The sequence below is a fragment of the Trachemys scripta genome, chromosome 2 (genome assembly GCF_013100865.1).
Source record: "Trachemys scripta elegans isolate TJP31775 chromosome 2, CAS_Tse_1.0, whole genome shotgun sequence".
NCBI classification, from domain to species: Eukaryota; Metazoa; Chordata; order Testudines; family Emydidae; genus Trachemys; species Trachemys scripta.
Window position 1 is genome coordinate 88,563,713 of NC_048299.1, and position 19,101 is coordinate 88,582,813.

A 19,101-nucleotide genomic window follows, 5' to 3' on the forward strand; every position below is an offset into this window, starting at 1 on the left:
CTTAAGTGGGATCTAAGACACTGAAGGAATTCAGGGGCAGCTGAAGTTGGCCCATAACTACTTTCTTAATAGCCTTCCTTAAAATTAGGAGAATTGAGACAGGACAACAACTGGCAGGGTTATTCATGTCTAAAAATGGTTTCTTGAGTGAGATTGACACCTCTTGGATTATCTGATGAACCTATTGTCTCTTCACTACCTTTAAGGCAGTATAGGACTGCGATGGATTTGGAACTGCTGAATGTAAGTGTCACAAACTGATACATAATTACGAACCTACATTGTTTAAACCCTTGTTATATATTGTACCACACTTGCTTATTGCAATGATTGTCCTATGAATGCTTAATTATTTCTCTCTGTGTTGCTGCCTGTCTGTCTCTCACTCACATGCTGCCTCTTATCTCCCACGATACTCTTTGTTTTTCACATCTAATCAATGTTAATTCCACCCAGGGTGTAAATTTATCAAATTATGTGTGTTTGAGCCCATCCACTGGTGTATAAACTAAGCTTCGTAGGATGCACACAATATTCTCTTTGTTCTGTAGCAAGGAGAGACAGAGAGAGAGAGACCTGCACAAAGAATTCTAGATGAGGCAAAGGAAAGTTATTTTTAGGTTGTGAAGGAAAGTTGATGAAAGAGCTAGAACTTCAGGTTGCATTTATTTTCAATGAAGTGAATCTTCATCATGCATAGAGCTTATTTAAAAATAAACTATACTCAAAGCTTTGAATAAAGATGTTGAAAGTTAAAATGTATGTAACTTCCTTACTATGATGTCTGATTACTCAAAATGGCCTGTCTTCCAAAGTTCCTTAAAGATACAGTGCTAGTGTTTCTTAGTTTTTAACATTAGAATGATAATTACAACTGCCTGCATTGCCCCTCTCCCATGGAAATACCTGAAGGAGGAATCTTGGGCAAATAAACAGCTATAAGAGGATTTTTCCTGAGATAATTCCATTATGAAAGCATATTTTGCCCTACTAGAATGGGTGATCTGGGGATCCACAAGAGCTTATTGCACTCCCTTGGACTTTTCTCAAACTCCTGTGCTGTGCAGGTCCACTGGAGAGTTCATGTAATGTTTGTTTCACACACAGAAATGTATACACAAGATTTTCAAAACAAAAATGTCAAATACCATACAGGGTCTGTGGGACAGGTTCTCTGTGTAAATCAGTACAGTCCCATTGACTTCAATAGAATAATGCCGATTTACACCAGCTGAGAATCTGGCCCTATGTATGTACTGAAGTTAAGTTGTGTATGAAGCTACAGTCCACAGTCCCAGTTTAAAATGCGTATTTATTGTCAACTGTTCTGAAATAGCTTTCTGTAAAAACGAGATTTCGTGTGTAGTGTATGGGCCGCATTTTGCATTGCCTTTCTCACATGGAACATAAGGATTGCCATACTGGATGAAATCCAAGGTCCATCTAATCCAATATCATGTCTCCAACTGTAGCTAGTACCAAATGCTTCAGAGGCAAGTGTAAGAATCCCACAGTAGGCAAATGCAGGTTAATCTCTCCACAAAGATCTCATCCTAGTCTCTGAAAGTTAGAGATAATGAGGACAAGGTTTTAAGATTAATTTTGATAACTCTGGATACTCTTGATAGCCACATAAATATCCAGTCCCTTTTGGAATCTTGCCAACTTCAGTGAATTCCTCAGTTTAATCACCTGTTGTGTGAAAAAGTATTTCCTTTTCTCAGTTTTGAATTTCCATTTCATTGAATGTCCCCTTGTTCTTCTATTATAAGACAAGAAGAAGAGAAGTTCCCCATTTCCCTTCCCTATTATTCATTATTTTCTGTACTTTTATCATCATGCCCTTCTTATTCATCTCCTTTATAAGATAAATATAAACTATCCCAGTGTGATAGGGCCTTCAGTGGCCGAGCAGCCTAGTGGCTAGATCATTGGTTAGGGAGGGTCCTGGCCCAGGGTGCTGTGTCGCTCACCCCTAAGCAGAGGAGATGGACCTTCCTCCCAGCCGTGAGGAGGGCTTCGGGGCCTGTTTTCCTGGACTGCTTCCTATGCGAGTCCTTTTAGTTTGGCATGTGGCCCTGCTAGTCCAGTTTTCCCGCAGTTGGGGCTTGTTTGCAGGTTCCCATTGGCAGGGGAAGACTTACTTGCCTCCAGTGTCTGCATTGGCAGGCAGGTTGCTGACCTGTGCCTTCAGGCAGGCATACAGAGAGCTCCTGCCTCTTTGCCAATCAGCCCCTGACTGAGCCAAGCTCCCTTCTTTTCTCCCCCCTCCAGGCCTGGCATTGGGTGCAGGTATAACGGGGCGGGGCTAGCTGAACCCACAGGTGTTCTTTAACCCCTGCTGTGCCTGGATGCACAGGATTCAGTCTCTCTGCTCCTTCACACATCCCCTGCCCCTATGACCGCATTTGGGGTCTGCCCCCTCTAACTGCTCTCCACCATCCTGTGAAAAGAAGTCTGCATTCAGATGGGCTCTGGCTCTCCTGGCCTGGTGCTGAATGCGGAAGGAAAAGGGCTGGAGAGAAAGGTACCACCTCATGATTCGGGAATTTGTGTCCTTCGTGGCGTGGAGCCAGCGGAGGGGGGCATGGTCGGTAACAAGGGTGAAGTGGACACCCAGAAAATAATAATGGAGCAAGTTCATGGCTTATTTTACCACTAGGGCGTCTTTCTTGATTACTGAATAGGTCTTTTCTCACAGGAATAGCTTCCTGCTAATATATAGGATAGGGTGTTTGTCACCCCCTACTACCTGCGATAGAACAGTTCCTAGGCCCACGTCTGAGGCATCTGTTTGTAACAAGAACTACTTGGCGAAGTCAGGCTGTACAAGACAGGTTCCTGAGAGAGTCAGGCCTTCAGAGTTTGAAATGCCTCCTCACAGCCTCTGGTCCACAGGATCCTTTTAGGACTCTCGTTCTTGAGGAGATCAGAAAGGGGGGCCGCAATGGAGGAGAATCTTGGGATAAAGTGGCGGTAATACCCGGCTAGTCCCAGGAATCGGCATAAATGCTTCTTTGAAGACGGCATGGGCACAGCTGGAGGGCCTGGACTTTGTCAACCAAGGGTCAGATCAAGCCCTTTCCTAATGTGTACCCGAGCTAGTGTGGTGTTTAGATGCTGCATGTGATTATTAGAACTGGGAGCACTGGCTGTTGGGAGTCTGAAAGGACAGGAAACAGGAAGGAAGAGGGAGGAGTGAGGAGGCTGAGTGAGAGTTACAGAGCGTGCAGTTACAGCTTGATAAAGAGATTTCCACTGTAAATAAAGTTCTGTTCAAGTTTGTTAATACCTTGCCTGGGTGATACAACAGGTAGGTGGTCTCACTCTTCCCCAGGTGACATATGGTGGGGTTTGCTGTCAGGTCGGTCTCCCGGAGGAACTGCAGGATCGATGTCACATTTCTCCTAGGGAGGAAGATGCCGGCGTCCCTCACAATCCTAGGGTCCGTAGGTGGTTCCATCTTTTAGGGACATTGGACTCTTGGTTGCAGCCAACCCCAAAGGGGGTGTCATTATGAGGGATTTGCCGGCTAGATAGTTCTCCATGAGCTGGATGGCATCCGTCATGGTGTCAGCGTGATGCCGCAACACCCACTCTCTTCCCCCAGGGGGCAGACAAACTGCTCAAGTAGGACCTGCTTAGCAACCTGCGTCCCCATCTTTGCTTCTGGTTTGAGCCGTCTCCAGCATGAGTCATGCAGTTTCTGGGCGACCAGGTGGGGTTGGGCCCCCCAGTGGGTACCGCTCCCCCCGGAAGTGTTGCAGGAAGGTTTCCTCCGAGATATCTAGGGTGTTGAGGATCGCTGCCTTAACTTGGACAGCAGTAGGGTCTAAAGCACAGTATGCGGACTGTACTACCCCGGTTAAGTATGGAGCAGCACTGCAGCCCATTGGTCTCTAGGCCACTGGGCTACTGTGGCCACTTGCTCGAAAGTCTCTAAGAAAGTCTCAGGATCATCGTCAGGCCCTATTTTGGCAAGCCCGATGGGGCGGGGTTAGGCAGCTCTGCTGGAGCACCAGGTCGCAAAATGGATGCCACCTGTTGGACCAGCTGCTGTTGTTGGGCTGCCAATTCGCGAACTAGCTGCTGCTGCTGCATGACCATCTGCTGCCAGAGTTGTTGTTTCTGTTGATGGTGGGTGTTTTGCTCTGTCATCCATTTCAGCAGCTGCTCCATCTCCATTCATGTGTTTGTCCTCGGGACTTTCTCTCTCTCTCCCCCCCCCCCCCTTTCTCTTTTTTTTTTAAATTCCCTTCAGCAGGGACTAGGGCGATGTCCCCACTCTCCACCATTTGTGATAGGCCCTTCAGTGGCCAGGCAGCCTAGTGGCTAGATCGTTCGTTAGTGGGGCTGAAGGGGGACCTGAGCTCTCCTTCTCCCTCAGGTCCTGGCCCAGAGTCCTGTGTTGCTTACCCCTAAGCAGGGGAGATAGACCTTCCTCCCAGCCGTGAGGAGGGCTTTGGGGCCTGTTTTCCTGGGCTGCTCCCTATTCAAGTCCTTTTAGTTCAGGGTGTGGCCCTGCTAATCCAGTTCTCCCGCAGTTGGGGCTTGTCTGCAGGTTCCCCTTAGCAGGGGAAGACTTATTTGCCTCCAGTGTCTGCATTGGCAGGCAGGTTGCTGACCTGTGCCTTCAGGCAGGCATACAGAGAGCTCCTGCCTCTTTGCCAGTCAGCCCCTGACTGAGCCAAGCTCCCTTCTTTTCTCCCCCTCCAGGCCTGGCATTGGGTGCAGGTATAATGGGGTGGGGCTAGCTGAACGCACAAGTGTTCTTTAACCCCTGCTGTGCCCAGCTGCAATCTCTCTGCTTCTTCACACCCAGTCTTTTCAGACTCTCAATAGAAGACTTTTTCCTGACTTTCTGAACCCCCTCTAGTTCTGCAATATCCTTTTATTATTTCTATTTGTATACTGTATGCCCTAGGAGCCCCAACTGTGCAAGTTGCTGTACAAACTCAAAGATAGGGTGGCCAGTACTGTACACAGTATTGCAGATGAGGCCACACCATTGATTTATATGAAGGTATTATGATATTTTTGTTACTATTTTCCATCTCATTTCTTATGAGTAACTCCATTGTCTTTAAGAGGACTATTAAAGGCCCCAGTTCAGGAAAACATCCCTATTCAGGAAATCACTTAAAGATTTGCTCAAATCCATCCCTATTTAGGACAGAACATAAGCACATGCCTGAGTCCCATTGAAACACAAGACAGTGGGCTGTAAGCTTGTGTTTAAAGTTCAGAATGTGCTTTAAGTGCTATCCTAAATAGGAATCAATTTAAGCATGTTTTAAGTGTTTTCCTGAATCACATCTTAAATTAGAATGGATTATTAAAGTTTGCTAGATTAGGCTCTATATTATGGAACATCAAATGGCCCACAAAAAAACAACAAAGAAAACAATATAAATTTTTTCTTACTGAAGAACTCAGTTTCCTGTCATTTTTGGCAAAGTCATTAATCTAACTTATGTTAAAATCAAAAGAATAAAAGGCGGTATAACTTTTTATGAGTTTTGTAAGAAATATGTAATCCCCTTAGTTGATTTAACTTTGACTTTTCAGGTTTAGATGCTTTTCTTATATTTAAAATTTTCTTTTTACCTGAACTTCATCACTAACTGGAATAAAGCTGCCTATTTCTTCCAGTTCAAAACTCCTATTGTCAAAGTTCTGTTTATAACTTGTTAATTAGATACCCGATACAGAAGGCTCATGCTTCTTGGAAAAGAAAATCTAGTAAAATCTAAGAACATTTTTGGTCAGTCTAAAAAATACTGCATTGACACAATATTAGATTACATGTACTGCCACATGTAGATGTACAATACTGTATTTGTACAATATATTATAATCCTGCATCTTTGCCAAACATGTGAGATCAAAGATAGTAATTACTGTTGTTGAAGTCAGATACACCAGAAGAAAAACACAAGTCTGAAATTACTGAAACATCATGGTAAAGAGGAACGGAGTTCCCAGAAATATACCAAAAAAATGAATGCTTCACAGTTAGGAAATGAGTTGGCCAGAGATATCCAAAAGCAGATGAAGTCTTCTTGACCTGAAGAAAGTATTTATCATCTGTCTGAATGTCTACCCAACAACTTTTTTTCTCCTCTACAATATTCTTATTTAAAATAAAAATGTTGCAGAGATTAGCTGTTGCCGTCATCATTTAATGAACTAGGCTTGTGAAATACACTGATCTATATTTTGTTTAGACAACTGATTTGTAAAAAGAAGCAATATTTCTATGAAAGCTGTGGTATGCATTATCAAACAGGGCATTAGAAAGCCAAAGAATTAAGGATTTAGAGCTACCTGTAGGTTTTGGTATATTCATCAGCATAGAAGTATTTGTTTTTTAAAAAGTTAAATTTCTATCACTTCTAGTTGTGAAGAAGGCTTTTACAATGTTTTTAAATCAATTGCACCAATGATCTTTTTGAAAATGCAGCTAGACAAATCTAAACAATAACATCAAGGCAGAGATAGATTATCCACACTTCCAGTTATCTCAGTGGAGGTGAAAAAAATTAACTTTGAATTCATTTGCAACAATTTAAAATGACGTTCACATCTGAACAACACATCAGCAATAATGACAATAATACATAACATTCTGCCTTTCACCTTCCAAATGCTTTGTAAACATTATTAGCTAATATAAAGCCTGATTGAAGTGAGAGGGAGTTTTATGTTCACAAAAGGAGAAGTAAGCACTACATACATGCCATAATCTACTGGATTTTATTAATTTTAAGTCATATAAAAAGGGACCGTAAAGGCTGTTAACAGAGTCCCTTTAAGTCCATAGCATAAAGTAGGGGAGAGGAAGGGAAGTCTAAACCAGAAAGATAGTAACTGGACCAAGTAGCTCCTTATAAATTATATTTGAAGGTGAAGTATAAAGGATTTTGAGGGTTGTCTTAAGAAACTGTTTAAGAAATGAAATTATTAACAGAATAATAGTAATTGTAGATAAAGATTCCAACTACATTTACTCTTTAAAAATCAAAATATTTGAAAAATCAGTTTTTATTTATCTGCAAAAACCTACTTTCAGGAATCCATGCTTCCCTTTAAAAAGCCGGTGACATCTCAAGCACCTAAAACAACTACAGGGAGTACCTTTAGGACTTGGCAGGTAAATAAAGGAGGAAATAGTTTTCAAATATTTTGTTTTAAAATATCCCAGGTTGTCATTTTTAAATCTATGCACATTTTGTTATTAATGTTGACTGGTAAACAGTTCTTTTTGTAAAATAACAACTTAGCAGTTCACCTTCAATAATGTGTAATGAAATACAAGTCCTGCAAAATTGCAAAGTACCTTATATTCATTGTGTGGAGGCATATCGACATACACAATCCTCACTGTAAAAATTAGGATAAAAGGTATGTCTGATTTTTTTGTAAGAGCTAAGGAGAGTATATATATTTACAGTATAAACTTGTTCACTTGCTTCATTATCAAAGATTATCACTCACACCTCTGCAAGTAACCCCTATGACTTCACTGTGAGCATAGTAGTCTATTCTGTTCTATTTAGAGTCTTAGTCTGTGCTCATCACTTTAGTATCAGAGTGCCCTCCAGTTGTGTATTAAGCGACATTACTAACATCTGTCATGAGTTTTTCTCATCCTCTCTCCAGGGTGAGAAGTATGTGCAGTGGACTATCTTGTGGTGTTAGGGTTTTTTATTTTGTTTTTTTAATATACACGTTGCTAGGTATTTATGTTTGAGAAAGCAAAGTCAACAAAATGTATCCACAGGGTTTGGCTCCAATGCTGCACATAGCTATACGCACACTTAACTTTAAACATGCAAGTAGTCCCACTGAAGTTAGATTGACTACTCACGTGCTTAAGGTTGAGTACATCATAAGCATGTGGAGGATTGAAGCCTAAGGTACTCTCTGCTTGAGTAAGGGTGGCAGAATATATCTCTTATGTAATATCAATAATATATTATTTGATTTTACAAAATACAGAGTAAAACATATTCCCTTCCCCCAAATACCTTATAATATATGAGAGACAAGACGGAGAAGGCAAGACACTGGGTAACAGTTCAGGGAAAGGAAGGTGTGAAGAGATTATTGCTAGGGGAAATAAAGTAGGAAGAATTTCCACAGAAAATTGGTTTTGAGGAGGGATTTGAAGGAAAAAATAGAAGTGAAATCCTTTAGAACCAGATAGGATATAATGTGTATGTCACATCATTTTAAAAGATAAATCAGCATTTTTATCTTTGGTTAATTTGCAAATTTCCCAGATGATAATTCAAGGTCAAAAATTATTGCTATGCCATGAGACTCAGCTGCATGTGTGCAGCTCACTTTCCCAAAGGCATTCTCTCTCTCTGAATCTCAAGAAACCACTGCTGAACTTGTGCAAACAGAGGAGGAAGCTGAGCTGGAGTTAAACCCTTAAAACCTGATCCTGCAAACACTTAAGCATATGCATAATTGTACTCACATGAGTAGCTCCATTGAATTTAGTGGAACAGAAGTTACGCACATGCTTAAGTGTTCACAAATTCAGCATTTTACTGACCAGATACTAGGCAGTTCTCCTGACCCTTGTCACAATGGTGTGAACTTTTCTTTCAACAAAGAGAATGTAAATTGACTTTAGGCCAGTAATGATTCTGTGGCAATTTTCGCAAGAATCAGGGTGTCTTAATCCACTTCCAGTTGGTTTAATTACATTTTACTTACCTACATTTTCCCCTGTTTTCGGATACACTATTCTTCACTTTCTCTCTTGAGCTGCTATGAGTGTTGCTAAATGGCTTTTAATCACTGTTAAATGTTTTAACTTTTAAATAACTTCACCTGAGCAGTGGGTGAAATGATTCCTACCTATGTATATTTTATATGGTGAATTAGTAAAATTTTGAATTGCATTGACTTCTACCTGGTCTTATGTAATATTACATAAAAAATTACATTACAAGAATGTTCAGGTTGAAAAGTCAAGCACTCAAAAGTTAGGAAATGCCAGAGTTAAGCTTCCCCATATGTATTATGATACAGTCTTTATTACATAATCACATCCTATTTTTTCCACAGGACCCCTACATCATTCAGTGCAGGGGATAGATGGTGCTCTGAGAATGAATCAAGGTTGTATAGTGAGTAAGGCTGTTGTTTGTAGGAGCTGTGCCTCATTTGTTACAAGTGTTGTGAACGAGGCAGGTGATTCCAGGAAGAGAAGAAATGGTTTTCTGGTTAAGGAAGTTGAATGCCACCCTGGAGAATTGGATTCTATCCTTTCTTGTATTTCAGAGTTGTGAGCTGGCTTAATTATTTAAGCCAAATACTTACATTAAAATGTTCACAGATGGCCATTAACTTTGTGTTCAATTTCTACACTTGACACCAGATTTGCAGAAGTGCTGAGTGCTTACAACTGCAACTAGACTGAAAAATCTGACTGGAGCTGTGCTTTGAATATGTAATATGCTGTACATGTGCTAAGTACTCTGGAAAACTGGGCCCTAGGTGTTTCAAATTGGGCACCCAAAATTAGAGGATGTTTTGAAATTTTTGGCTTTAATTGCCTTGAGCCAGTTCCCTTGTGTGTCAGTTCATGTGGTAAGAGCTGTGCAGGGACTGGGCATGCTCACTGAGGACGGAATCTTCAGGGAATTTAACCACTAAAGTCAAACAAGTTGAGTGTATGAAAACTGAAATTTTTCAAAGGCTTATACCTTGTCCAATTTCACAGGGATGCAAATGATATAACCCTGACACAAAGGCCATCCTCCTGCCAAATGTCAAGCCATTGCTCCACAAAACTGGCAGGTGCTAGGGTTTCTAAACTAAAATGTTGTTTAAAAAAATGTAACAAGGGCAAAACATATTTTCCCCTCATCTCATTCTCAGAAATGGCTGAAGAACTTTAGCTGAAACTTTAAAAAAAAAAACAAAAAAACCCCAAAACAAAAAAAAAAAACCCCTCATACTGAGGCTGATACTCACTGTGGAAAATTTTACCCAAAATAGTTAAAATTTGACAAAGTTATAAGTGACTAAAAGCAGGGTATTATAAAGAGAAGTCTCAGGCAATGTTAACTACAGGGAGTTCTACCAGTTGTAAAACCATCATTAACATTAACTGTTTTTTTTAATGTTTCAGATTCTTTGAATATATATTTCTCTATAAAGATGCAGTGATGTTTCAGATTGAACAAGTCACAAAGCTGTGCTCAAAGATTGCTTTGACTGAGCCTTGGGATCCTTATGATATTCCTGACAACTCCACTTATGAAGATCAGTACTACATCGGGGGGCCTGGAGATGAAATTATGGTACAAGAATGGTCTGATAGAAAACCAGCCAGGAAATGTAAGTATTTGGTTTTGTTTTGTTAAAAAATGTCTGCATTTTCTTTACCCAAGATATAATTTTCCAACTGACTGTTAGTATTGGCTTTCATATTACCACAAAATTTGCAGGAAGAAATAACATGTAATAAATATCCAGCACATACTGTATATCATATTAGTGCTGTATTGTATTAAAGAAAATGTCCCCATTATTTAAGAGTTAAATATCTGAAGAGCATATAATGGAGTTGTTTGCATGTCTCAGACAAAGTTTGGGATGAAACCACACCATTTTCCCATTAGAGTCCAGTAATCTGAGCCCAGAATTATTCATAAGAAAATCTATAATATAGAGAAACTCTTTCACAATTTCAGGAGTAACTGCACGTGACCTGTGTGGCTTGGAGATTATCCAGTGACACAAGGATTTCTTGGAGCCAACTAACAGAGGGCACCGGGGCTGCATAGGGTTTTACAGGGCTCCCTTGGGTCAAACATATGCACAATAATCACTGAAGGGTAGCATGTGAGGTCTCTGCTGAGAGCCAGTAGTCCACTGGTAATCCTAATAATTTCAAAATGTATGCATGGATAATATTTGAGGAGTTATGTATCTACACTGGAAATTATGTTCTTAATGTCCTGGTGTTAAGGCAGATCACCAGGAGGTGACGTACCTTGGACGGGTTCCTTTCAGGCAGGGAGTAACAGGTGCCTATCTCCCTGTATGGTCATTTGGGAATTGTGTATTGTATGCCTCACAATGTAGACCTATTTGCATATTGAGCCAGTTGTTGATTAAGAGATTGCAAAGTCTACAAGAAAGGAGTATATAAGCATCCTGTTTATGAATAAGGACAATGGATTGTTCTGATATTTCTATGGATGCAAACACCCTGGATCCTTTGCTGAAAAGGCAAATTGACACCATGTTTTGCCTCATGAAAATTGGGTCACAACCAACCTGGCTGAAAAACATTGGAAGGACTTTGGGTGAGCATTGCTCTACAAGACAAGTATCTAGTTAATTAAGTCGGGTTCTAAAATATGTTATGATTTTATTTGATATGTGACCATTTGTTTCCAATACTTCTACCTGCTATTACTTGAATCACTGTGCTTTGTTAAATAAACTTATACTTGGTTTCACTATAAACATATCTAAGTGCTGTGTGTTAAGCAGAGCCGTGATCTTAAGTGGAACTGGTAAGCTGGGGTGTACTGTTCCTTTGGAAACAGCGAATCTGTGAATACTACCAAAGTCCAGTGTATCAGAGACTGGACACTCCAGGGAGAGGTTGAAGAGGTCGTAGGTTAGAGTGTGCCTGTCGCTAACCTGTAGAGAGACAGTGGGGCCTACATAGACCTAGAGGTGGTGCTTGGTTTGCCTCTGACTGATAGAACTGGGGAGCTGTCCCATGGCAGGCATAGACAAAGCTTCTTCGCGCTAAGAGTAGGTAGTAGCAAGATGCCTCACAACCCTGGGTACCCCTGGGAAGCATCACACCGAGACCCTAACTATAAAAAAGAGTTCTTAAACCCCCCTGAATTTAAACTGAATTTACAGCATTATCCAGTTGATGTAACACTTATGGTTATGACCAACAAACTATATGGCTGGTTATGAACCTTAATAATCAGCCAAGGGAAAATATTTCTTTAATAAAAACATTAAAAATAAAACAAAGAAAAAGATTGTTAGAACTCTAACTAGACTGGATGCATCCTCCAACATTCCACAAGAGACACATCACCACCCATGCCAGGAAAATTTTTATTCAGATCCAGTATTGTTGGCAGATTTATGGAACTTAATATCCAGATAGTATCAATTTGCACTCTTGAAGTCATTTGAATATGCCCGGCTATATTGTACACCCACAATTATTTTTGTGTGTTTTATATGATAATATTGAAAGAAAACAATGTCTTGTTCATATCCATCCATCCATCCATCCATCCCTCCCTCACAACTAATTTGGCTTGGATTCTTATGGTAAGGTTATTCTGGTTTCAGTGGAAATACATTGTACTTTAATAGCATTTTATTTTGCATTCATTTTTATATGAAATTCACTAAAACCATCACAAGCAGGTCCGAAAAGGATCCTGTAGACTGTTTATTTATATATGTTCACTAATGTATTATGACTTTCTGAGAAGTGTTTTGAATTATTGCTCATCTTATCAGCCTTTATTTAGATGTTCTGTATGTATATCACCACTCAAATTGTTTTGTTAATGTGGACTGAATTTTAAAATGGTAGAATAAGTGTGCATGACCACTCTTTGGATAAGAGAAGGCAGGGTCCACTAAAGGGCTGGAAGAAAGAAAATATTTGTCACTAATAGGAATTACTGAAATGCGGATGTCACTACATCCAGCACGATGGTGTATATTTTTCATCCCTTAGGGGCTGGAATCAGAGTTTCTGTAATAAGAAATACTAATTAGTAGAAAGATCTCTGGACTTGGTAGCATCTAGGCTTTAAAGCTTAAAAAGTATCAAGTGGTTATATTCAGATGTATTCTTCCTCTCCATATCTTAGAATTTAATTTGTAATGTATGTTAACCTCCCTGTGATTGAGCAAGGAGACACATGGGAATTGGTGCACTGGCCAATTTTGAAATTTCTGTGCAGACTCTAGCTTATGCAAGGATACAATGCTGGAATAATATACACATGCAAATTCAAGAAGTATAACATTTTTTAAAAAGCCAAGATAGAATCAACAGCATTAAAGTGCCTTAAATTCTTCACCTTTAGTCTTACTGTTAGAAACTCAGTTTTTTCAAATTATTTGTTAGACAGTAACCAATTTTATATCAACCTTTATAATCCCAAAAGAGCCTTCCACAGAAGAAACCCCTTAATTATTACACCAAAGGAAAGATATCTGCTCTGCCAGTGTCTAATTATGGCACCTTTTAAAATCTGTATAATAAAATACAATACAATTCAGCTTTGAATTGCCTCTTTCATACAAACTGTATCCCAAATGCTGTGAAAAAGTAGGCTCTAGTTCAGCCAGGTGTTTGAGCACATCCCTAAAACTATACAGTCACCAAGTTAAAAAGGGGGAAGAGAAAAGTTAAGGGGTGCAGACAAGAGAGAAAATAAATGCTCTGAGGTGAGATTTAAAAAAGGATGGTGAGTCAATGAAGCCCTTCTAGATGGCAGAAGCTGCAGAGAGAGAAATTCTTGCATGAACAGTGGCAAAATTACATGAGGTGAAAAAGGGGAAACTAGTGGTGGAGGACCAGAGAGAGAGAGAGAGAGGAGGTTGGAGAGTTAGTCTGGACTAAATCCATGATGTATTCTCCATCTCAGGATACAAATTTTGTGTTCTTGACTTGTATCTTGCAGTGGAGAATAGGGTCCAAGGAATGCAGTTTTGAATAGGACTTCAAATGAATGGAGACTAGGGGAGATGCTTAGGGAGGTGGAAGTTGCACTAATGAAGATATGGATGAAGATTTCCACAATGGGGCCAGGCAACGGGAAGGCTTATATGGGCAATACTGTGGAGAGGATGATGGGCAGATTTGCAGACAAAGGGCTGTGGGAGAAGTAAAATTTAGGGAATAGGATGATGTCAAGGGTTTACAGAGAGAGGGGAAGAATGAGTCAAGGAAAGAGGTAGAGGAGTTGGAATTGAGTTTGGAAATGCTCCTTCTTTTCCAGAATGAACACTTCTGTGTCTGAGATAGTTAGCTAGAAGAAAATGAAAAGAAGCCATGTATATTTTCATTAAAGATGTGACAAAAGGCAAAATATATACAGCTGAAGTTCATCAGTTTAAAATTGGCAGTTAGGAATTAAGATAACTATAAAGAATGAAGGTAGAAGGTTGTGGGTCTCCACAGAGGAGGAGTCCTGGTGAAGAGAAGGAATTCCCACCAAAATGGAGAATGAGTGACTTCATAGGTAAGAGGGAATCAGATATCCTACATAGCTCTGGAAACTGAGTATAGCACAGTGTCAAAGGTGGCTCTGAGGCCCAGCAGTATTGAGAAAGAGCCTTCAGTAGCAGAAGGACGAAATACATTTGGCAATGTGTTAACTACGGGAAAGAGAGAGGTTTCCAAGCTATGGGCAGTGTGAAGACCATCAAGGATACTGACCTCTTAATCTACATAGGACCAAATGTGGGATGCAGTGTTTGATGTTTATTAGAAATGTGGGACACAAAACATTTTTTATGCAGGAAACACAAAATGCCCCGGAGTTCCTCCCTTTAGTGTAAATGACTCCTTCTAGAACTTCAATTTCATGGTTCTTTATTTGTGAGGTAAATAATTTTTGAGAATAAAAAGGAGATGTCAAATTTGTGTGGAAGGTAGGTAAATTTAGGACTAAAATAAGTCATGTCCCTCCAAGTGAGGGACACGTGGGAACTATGAGAGTCAGATGGACAGGTAAGAGAAATCTACTTTTTTGATTACATTGATGAGAAATGGATATTTACATGTAGTGCTGCAGATTTGCCATGGCACTTTGTGATCAAAATCATTGGCAAATTTAGTAAAAGTCATAGGTTTAGGGGAAAACAGTGTGTAGAGTCATGGATATGAAAATTCAACTATACCTCTTTAAATACAATATACATAAATGCCTCCTTCTTCACTGCCCTTACCTCAATGCGGGGCAGGAGGAGGCACTGACCTTGCAGCAGTACCCTCTGCCTCAGCACAGCAGCCCTAATCCCAGCTCAGTGTAGAGGGAAGGCCATGGGGTGAAGGGCTGGAGAGCAAGCCTATCCCGCACTCACTTCACAGCAGCAGCTCCTGTCCCACGGGACTGGGCCCGGCTCCCTGCACTGGGCATTGCCACCTGGCATGTGGGTCACAGTGCAACTCACTCAAATTTGGCCTTGTCGCCAATCCATCATGATGTGAGGGAGCCAGGCCCAGTCTTGCAGGACAGAAGCTGCCACCATGGGATGTTCTCCAGCTCCTCCCACTGGGGCCTCGCCTCTCCACCAGGTTGGCGACCCACGTAGATGCTTCTCACGACCCACTGATGTGTCATAACCCAGGGTTTGGAATATAACTGCTTTATTAAAATGATGGGCACAAAGAAAGGTCTCAGACAAACAGAAAAGTCAGAGCATCCATGACATTTTTACCACCCTGACAAATTTACAGCCCTACTTATAGGTCATCACTTGTTTTAGGTGAATATAAAGGCAAAGGAAGCATGATGTCAGAAGGGTCCAAAGAGAGAAGAGAGAGAGAGAGAGAGAGTTGAGGAAGGGAAAGTAATGGAAGAGAGTAACAGGGGGGAGTTAGGGAGGGAGTATTGCCACAAATTAGGGCAATATTAGATTGAGAGAGGGAAGTCTGCAAACATGATTCTCTAATCAGAACAATTTCCTTGTAATTAGGGATTAACCCCTATTGGATTAACCCAATCCTAAATTGATTGCTGCTCTCCATTAGACTAGCAGATATCAACCCAGCTCATGACTTGCTTAAGATATGTGTACAGTACACAGAGTTTTCAAAAACTGCTCCAGAAATTAATATTCATCTCATGACTAAACATTTTATCTTGAAACAGCATGACAAACATTTTTCTTTTAATTTCTCCATTAAGGCTGGGATTTTCGAAGTTCTAGGTGCCCAAAATCTCCTGGGGCTCTTTTGAAAGTTGTCACTGAAGTCAGGAAAATATACAAATGTTCTCTTGTCTCTTTAATAACAATTTTAAAACAATTCATGCTTGTCCCATAAATTAGTCACACTTTGTGCTTCATTATAGTTGAGTCCTGGGTTGGCGTTTACACAGTCAAGGATTGTTACCCAGTGCAGGAAACCTACACCAAGAACTACAGCGTGACAACCTCCACCCGCTTTTTTGATCTACAGCTGGGTATCACTGACCCCTCTGTGTTTACCCCACCCAGCACCTGTCAGGAAGCCCAGCCAATAAAGATGAAAGATGAATGCTGATTGTGGACAATGGATTGCCACGTGCAAATAAATAATGACATGGAAGATAATTATTAATAATCAGCAACTGACGTATAACCTGATTTTCAATCTGAGTTTTATCTTTTTGGAATTGTGACTTTTCATTTGAAAGGGAACACAATATTTAATTGAACAGGAAGGTAAGATGTGTAACAAAAAGGATATCTTTATTTCAGTGTTTAACTAAATTAAACTCTGTTCAACCATGCACTTGGTGTGTTTGTTACTGATTATAAGCACTATTTTCGCTGTGAATATTTTTTGAAAGTTTCATTATTTAATATTTCAAAATGTCAACACGAATGTATATTGTGTTCCTATTAACATAAAAGAAAAGTTGGATATCGTTTATTACTTCTGGAGGGATTTATGGGATTGATAAAATATATTCTGTGTAAGAGCTCAACTGTAACCATAAAATGGCATAGCTTAAGCAGACTACACCAGAGTGATTAAATGCATTCTCTTGGGTTTTTTTATCCTTGCTCCTCAAAAAGCTTTCAGTCAAGTGTATGGGGGTTTGAGGTTGTTGGGTTTTTTGCAAAGAAACCAGAGTAACTATTCATATAATACTACGTGACTTATGTAATACTTTAATGGGGGTGGGGGGAATAAAAAATTAAGCCAAAGTTTTCTTGCATTTGCTAATCCTTCCCTGAAGCCTTTCTACAGAGTCTGATTAGACATATTTCTGTTTTCTTCATTTCTAATTCATGCTTTGTCAAGGCATTTTTGCTTTTAATCTATGCAAGGAAATTAATAGATACTGCATGCTGAATTGCTATAATTGTCTTATTTTCAGAAGTCTTTCTTTTTTCAGAGAGTATGAAAGGCCTTTACAATTTCAGGTAGAAGTAAAAAGCACCTGCTCCTGTCATCTAACTAGTCAAAAATAGATTAATGCACATACGGCTCCTCACATTGCAATTCAAATGAAAGACCTAAATGTGTGACAAAAGGGAAAATGGCCTTTTGCATGGTATGATTACAATGCACTATGATCCAAACACGAATGACAATCCTGCTTTTGTTTGCACCCATTCCTTTGATCACTGAACATGTTCATTGTTAAATCAGCATTCCAAAACATTATCATTCACATACAACTATTTGCTGGTGGAAGGAATAAGAGCTTAGTTATAAATAAATAAACAAAACCCCAAAAGCCCCAGGTAATGTACATTTTTAGCAGTATAAGCAGTACAGGACATTCAAGTGATATGGACTATATAACTGTCCCATCTTAGTGTTTCTGAAATGATAGTAAATGCTTTCATCTTCCATAAGTCTAGGATTTTATTTCAATTGTTACTTGATAATCTATGTAGGCCCAGATTCTGATCCCCTGACTTATATTGGGTAGTACTTTACTTTATGAGTAATCCTGCTGAGGTCAACGGGACAACTTGTAGAGGAAGGTGCTATTCAGCATCAGTAAGGGGATCACATTCTGGCCCTTAAAGATAGTTGTTTGAAAATATCCCACAAGACTTCCTCTTCTAGGACAGTCTTCATAAAGACAAAATGATGTAGGGTGACAGCAATGGTGGAGGATTATATACAGTGTATAATTTACTCACCAATAGTACCTTAGTTAACAAAAACCAAAGGCCAGAACCACCTTTGGAAGAGAATGGACCTAGGTACATTATTAGTTTCTTTACACCTTACTAGCTTTTATCACTTAGACACTGTGCTATAGAGTGTATTTTCCTTTCAGAGCTGGAGTCATGAAGGAATTTTCTTCAGTGGAGCCCTTCCTGCAAGTACACATGTGAAGTAGCTGAAATATAATTAATTAATGATATTTTCCCAAACATTAAAAGTTGATTGAGATGTGCTAATGGAAACTTGGATTTCCTATCAATTTAGTATGCATTTAGTCTGTGATTCCTCTATATTTTTGTGACAACTTAAATACTAATTGTATATTGTTTTCATTAGGGCTTCTTGTTGAAAGCTGGAAAATATAATAAACTTGGCTAGCAAACATGGAACTGTGACTCCACATCATTAGGAAAGACTTTCTTGTGGTTTAACAGATAACTATGTATTCTCTCTGTGTGCGGGTGTAATGCCATGTCTATAATTATATTGGTTCTAACAATAATATTAGATGGGCTTTTAATATTCATTTGCAGAAGTCTGTAACACAAAGTGCTTTTTAAAATGTCGCAGTGACATCCAAGTTAATTTTCTATGGCAAAATATATACGGTTTAAAACAATGCTGGTTTTGAATTTTTTAGTTCTGCTCTACATATTCAATAAAGGGACTTGTCAAAGAAAGAATAAAGAGCCTTGGGTTTGTTTTCTCATTGTTTTTAATGAGTGTGTCATTAAACAAAAAGTTTGCTTAGTTTGTGATCATTGTCTTCAACAGAGGCACATAAGGCCCTTAATATTGCTTATTGGCCCTTTTACACTACTCTGGCAGTGTTAAGTGCTTTATAGTGGAAGTAAATTACATTTATGCCCACTTTAAGGTCCGTTTCCACTGCCCGAGTGATGTAAAGGGGCTTTCATGTAAATGAGACTCTGGGACAGTAATTTCTTCACAACAACTATCCTGGGTGTAATACAATGATCAAACATTTTCTTTTCCCATTAAAATCAGTGAGGGCTTCAGGTTAGGGAGCACTTGTGAAAATCAGGCCATTTATTTAGGTGCCTCAATATAGATGTGAGGGTAAAATTTGCAGAAAAGTCTAAGTGAATTAAGAGCCTCAGTGGCTAAAAAGCCTAAGTCCCATTGACATTCAGTTAGGCACTTTTGAAAAT

General features: G+C 39.6%; 1 protein-coding gene across 1 annotated transcript in view; it reads left to right on the forward strand.

Annotated features, from left to right (window-relative positions):
• EPDR1 (ependymin related 1) overlaps positions 1-18,612 on the forward strand; it is a 53,978-nt gene extending 35,366 nt beyond the window's left edge. The window contains exons 2-3 of the mRNA XM_034761225.1: positions 10,154-10,362; positions 16,110-18,612. Coding sequence (XP_034617116.1) covers positions 10,154-10,362; positions 16,110-16,300 — 400 coding nt within the window. The 3' untranslated portion in view covers positions 16,301-18,612. The remainder of the gene's footprint in view (positions 1-10,153; positions 10,363-16,109) is intronic.
• The last annotated feature ends 489 nt before the right edge of the window (positions 18,613-19,101 follow it).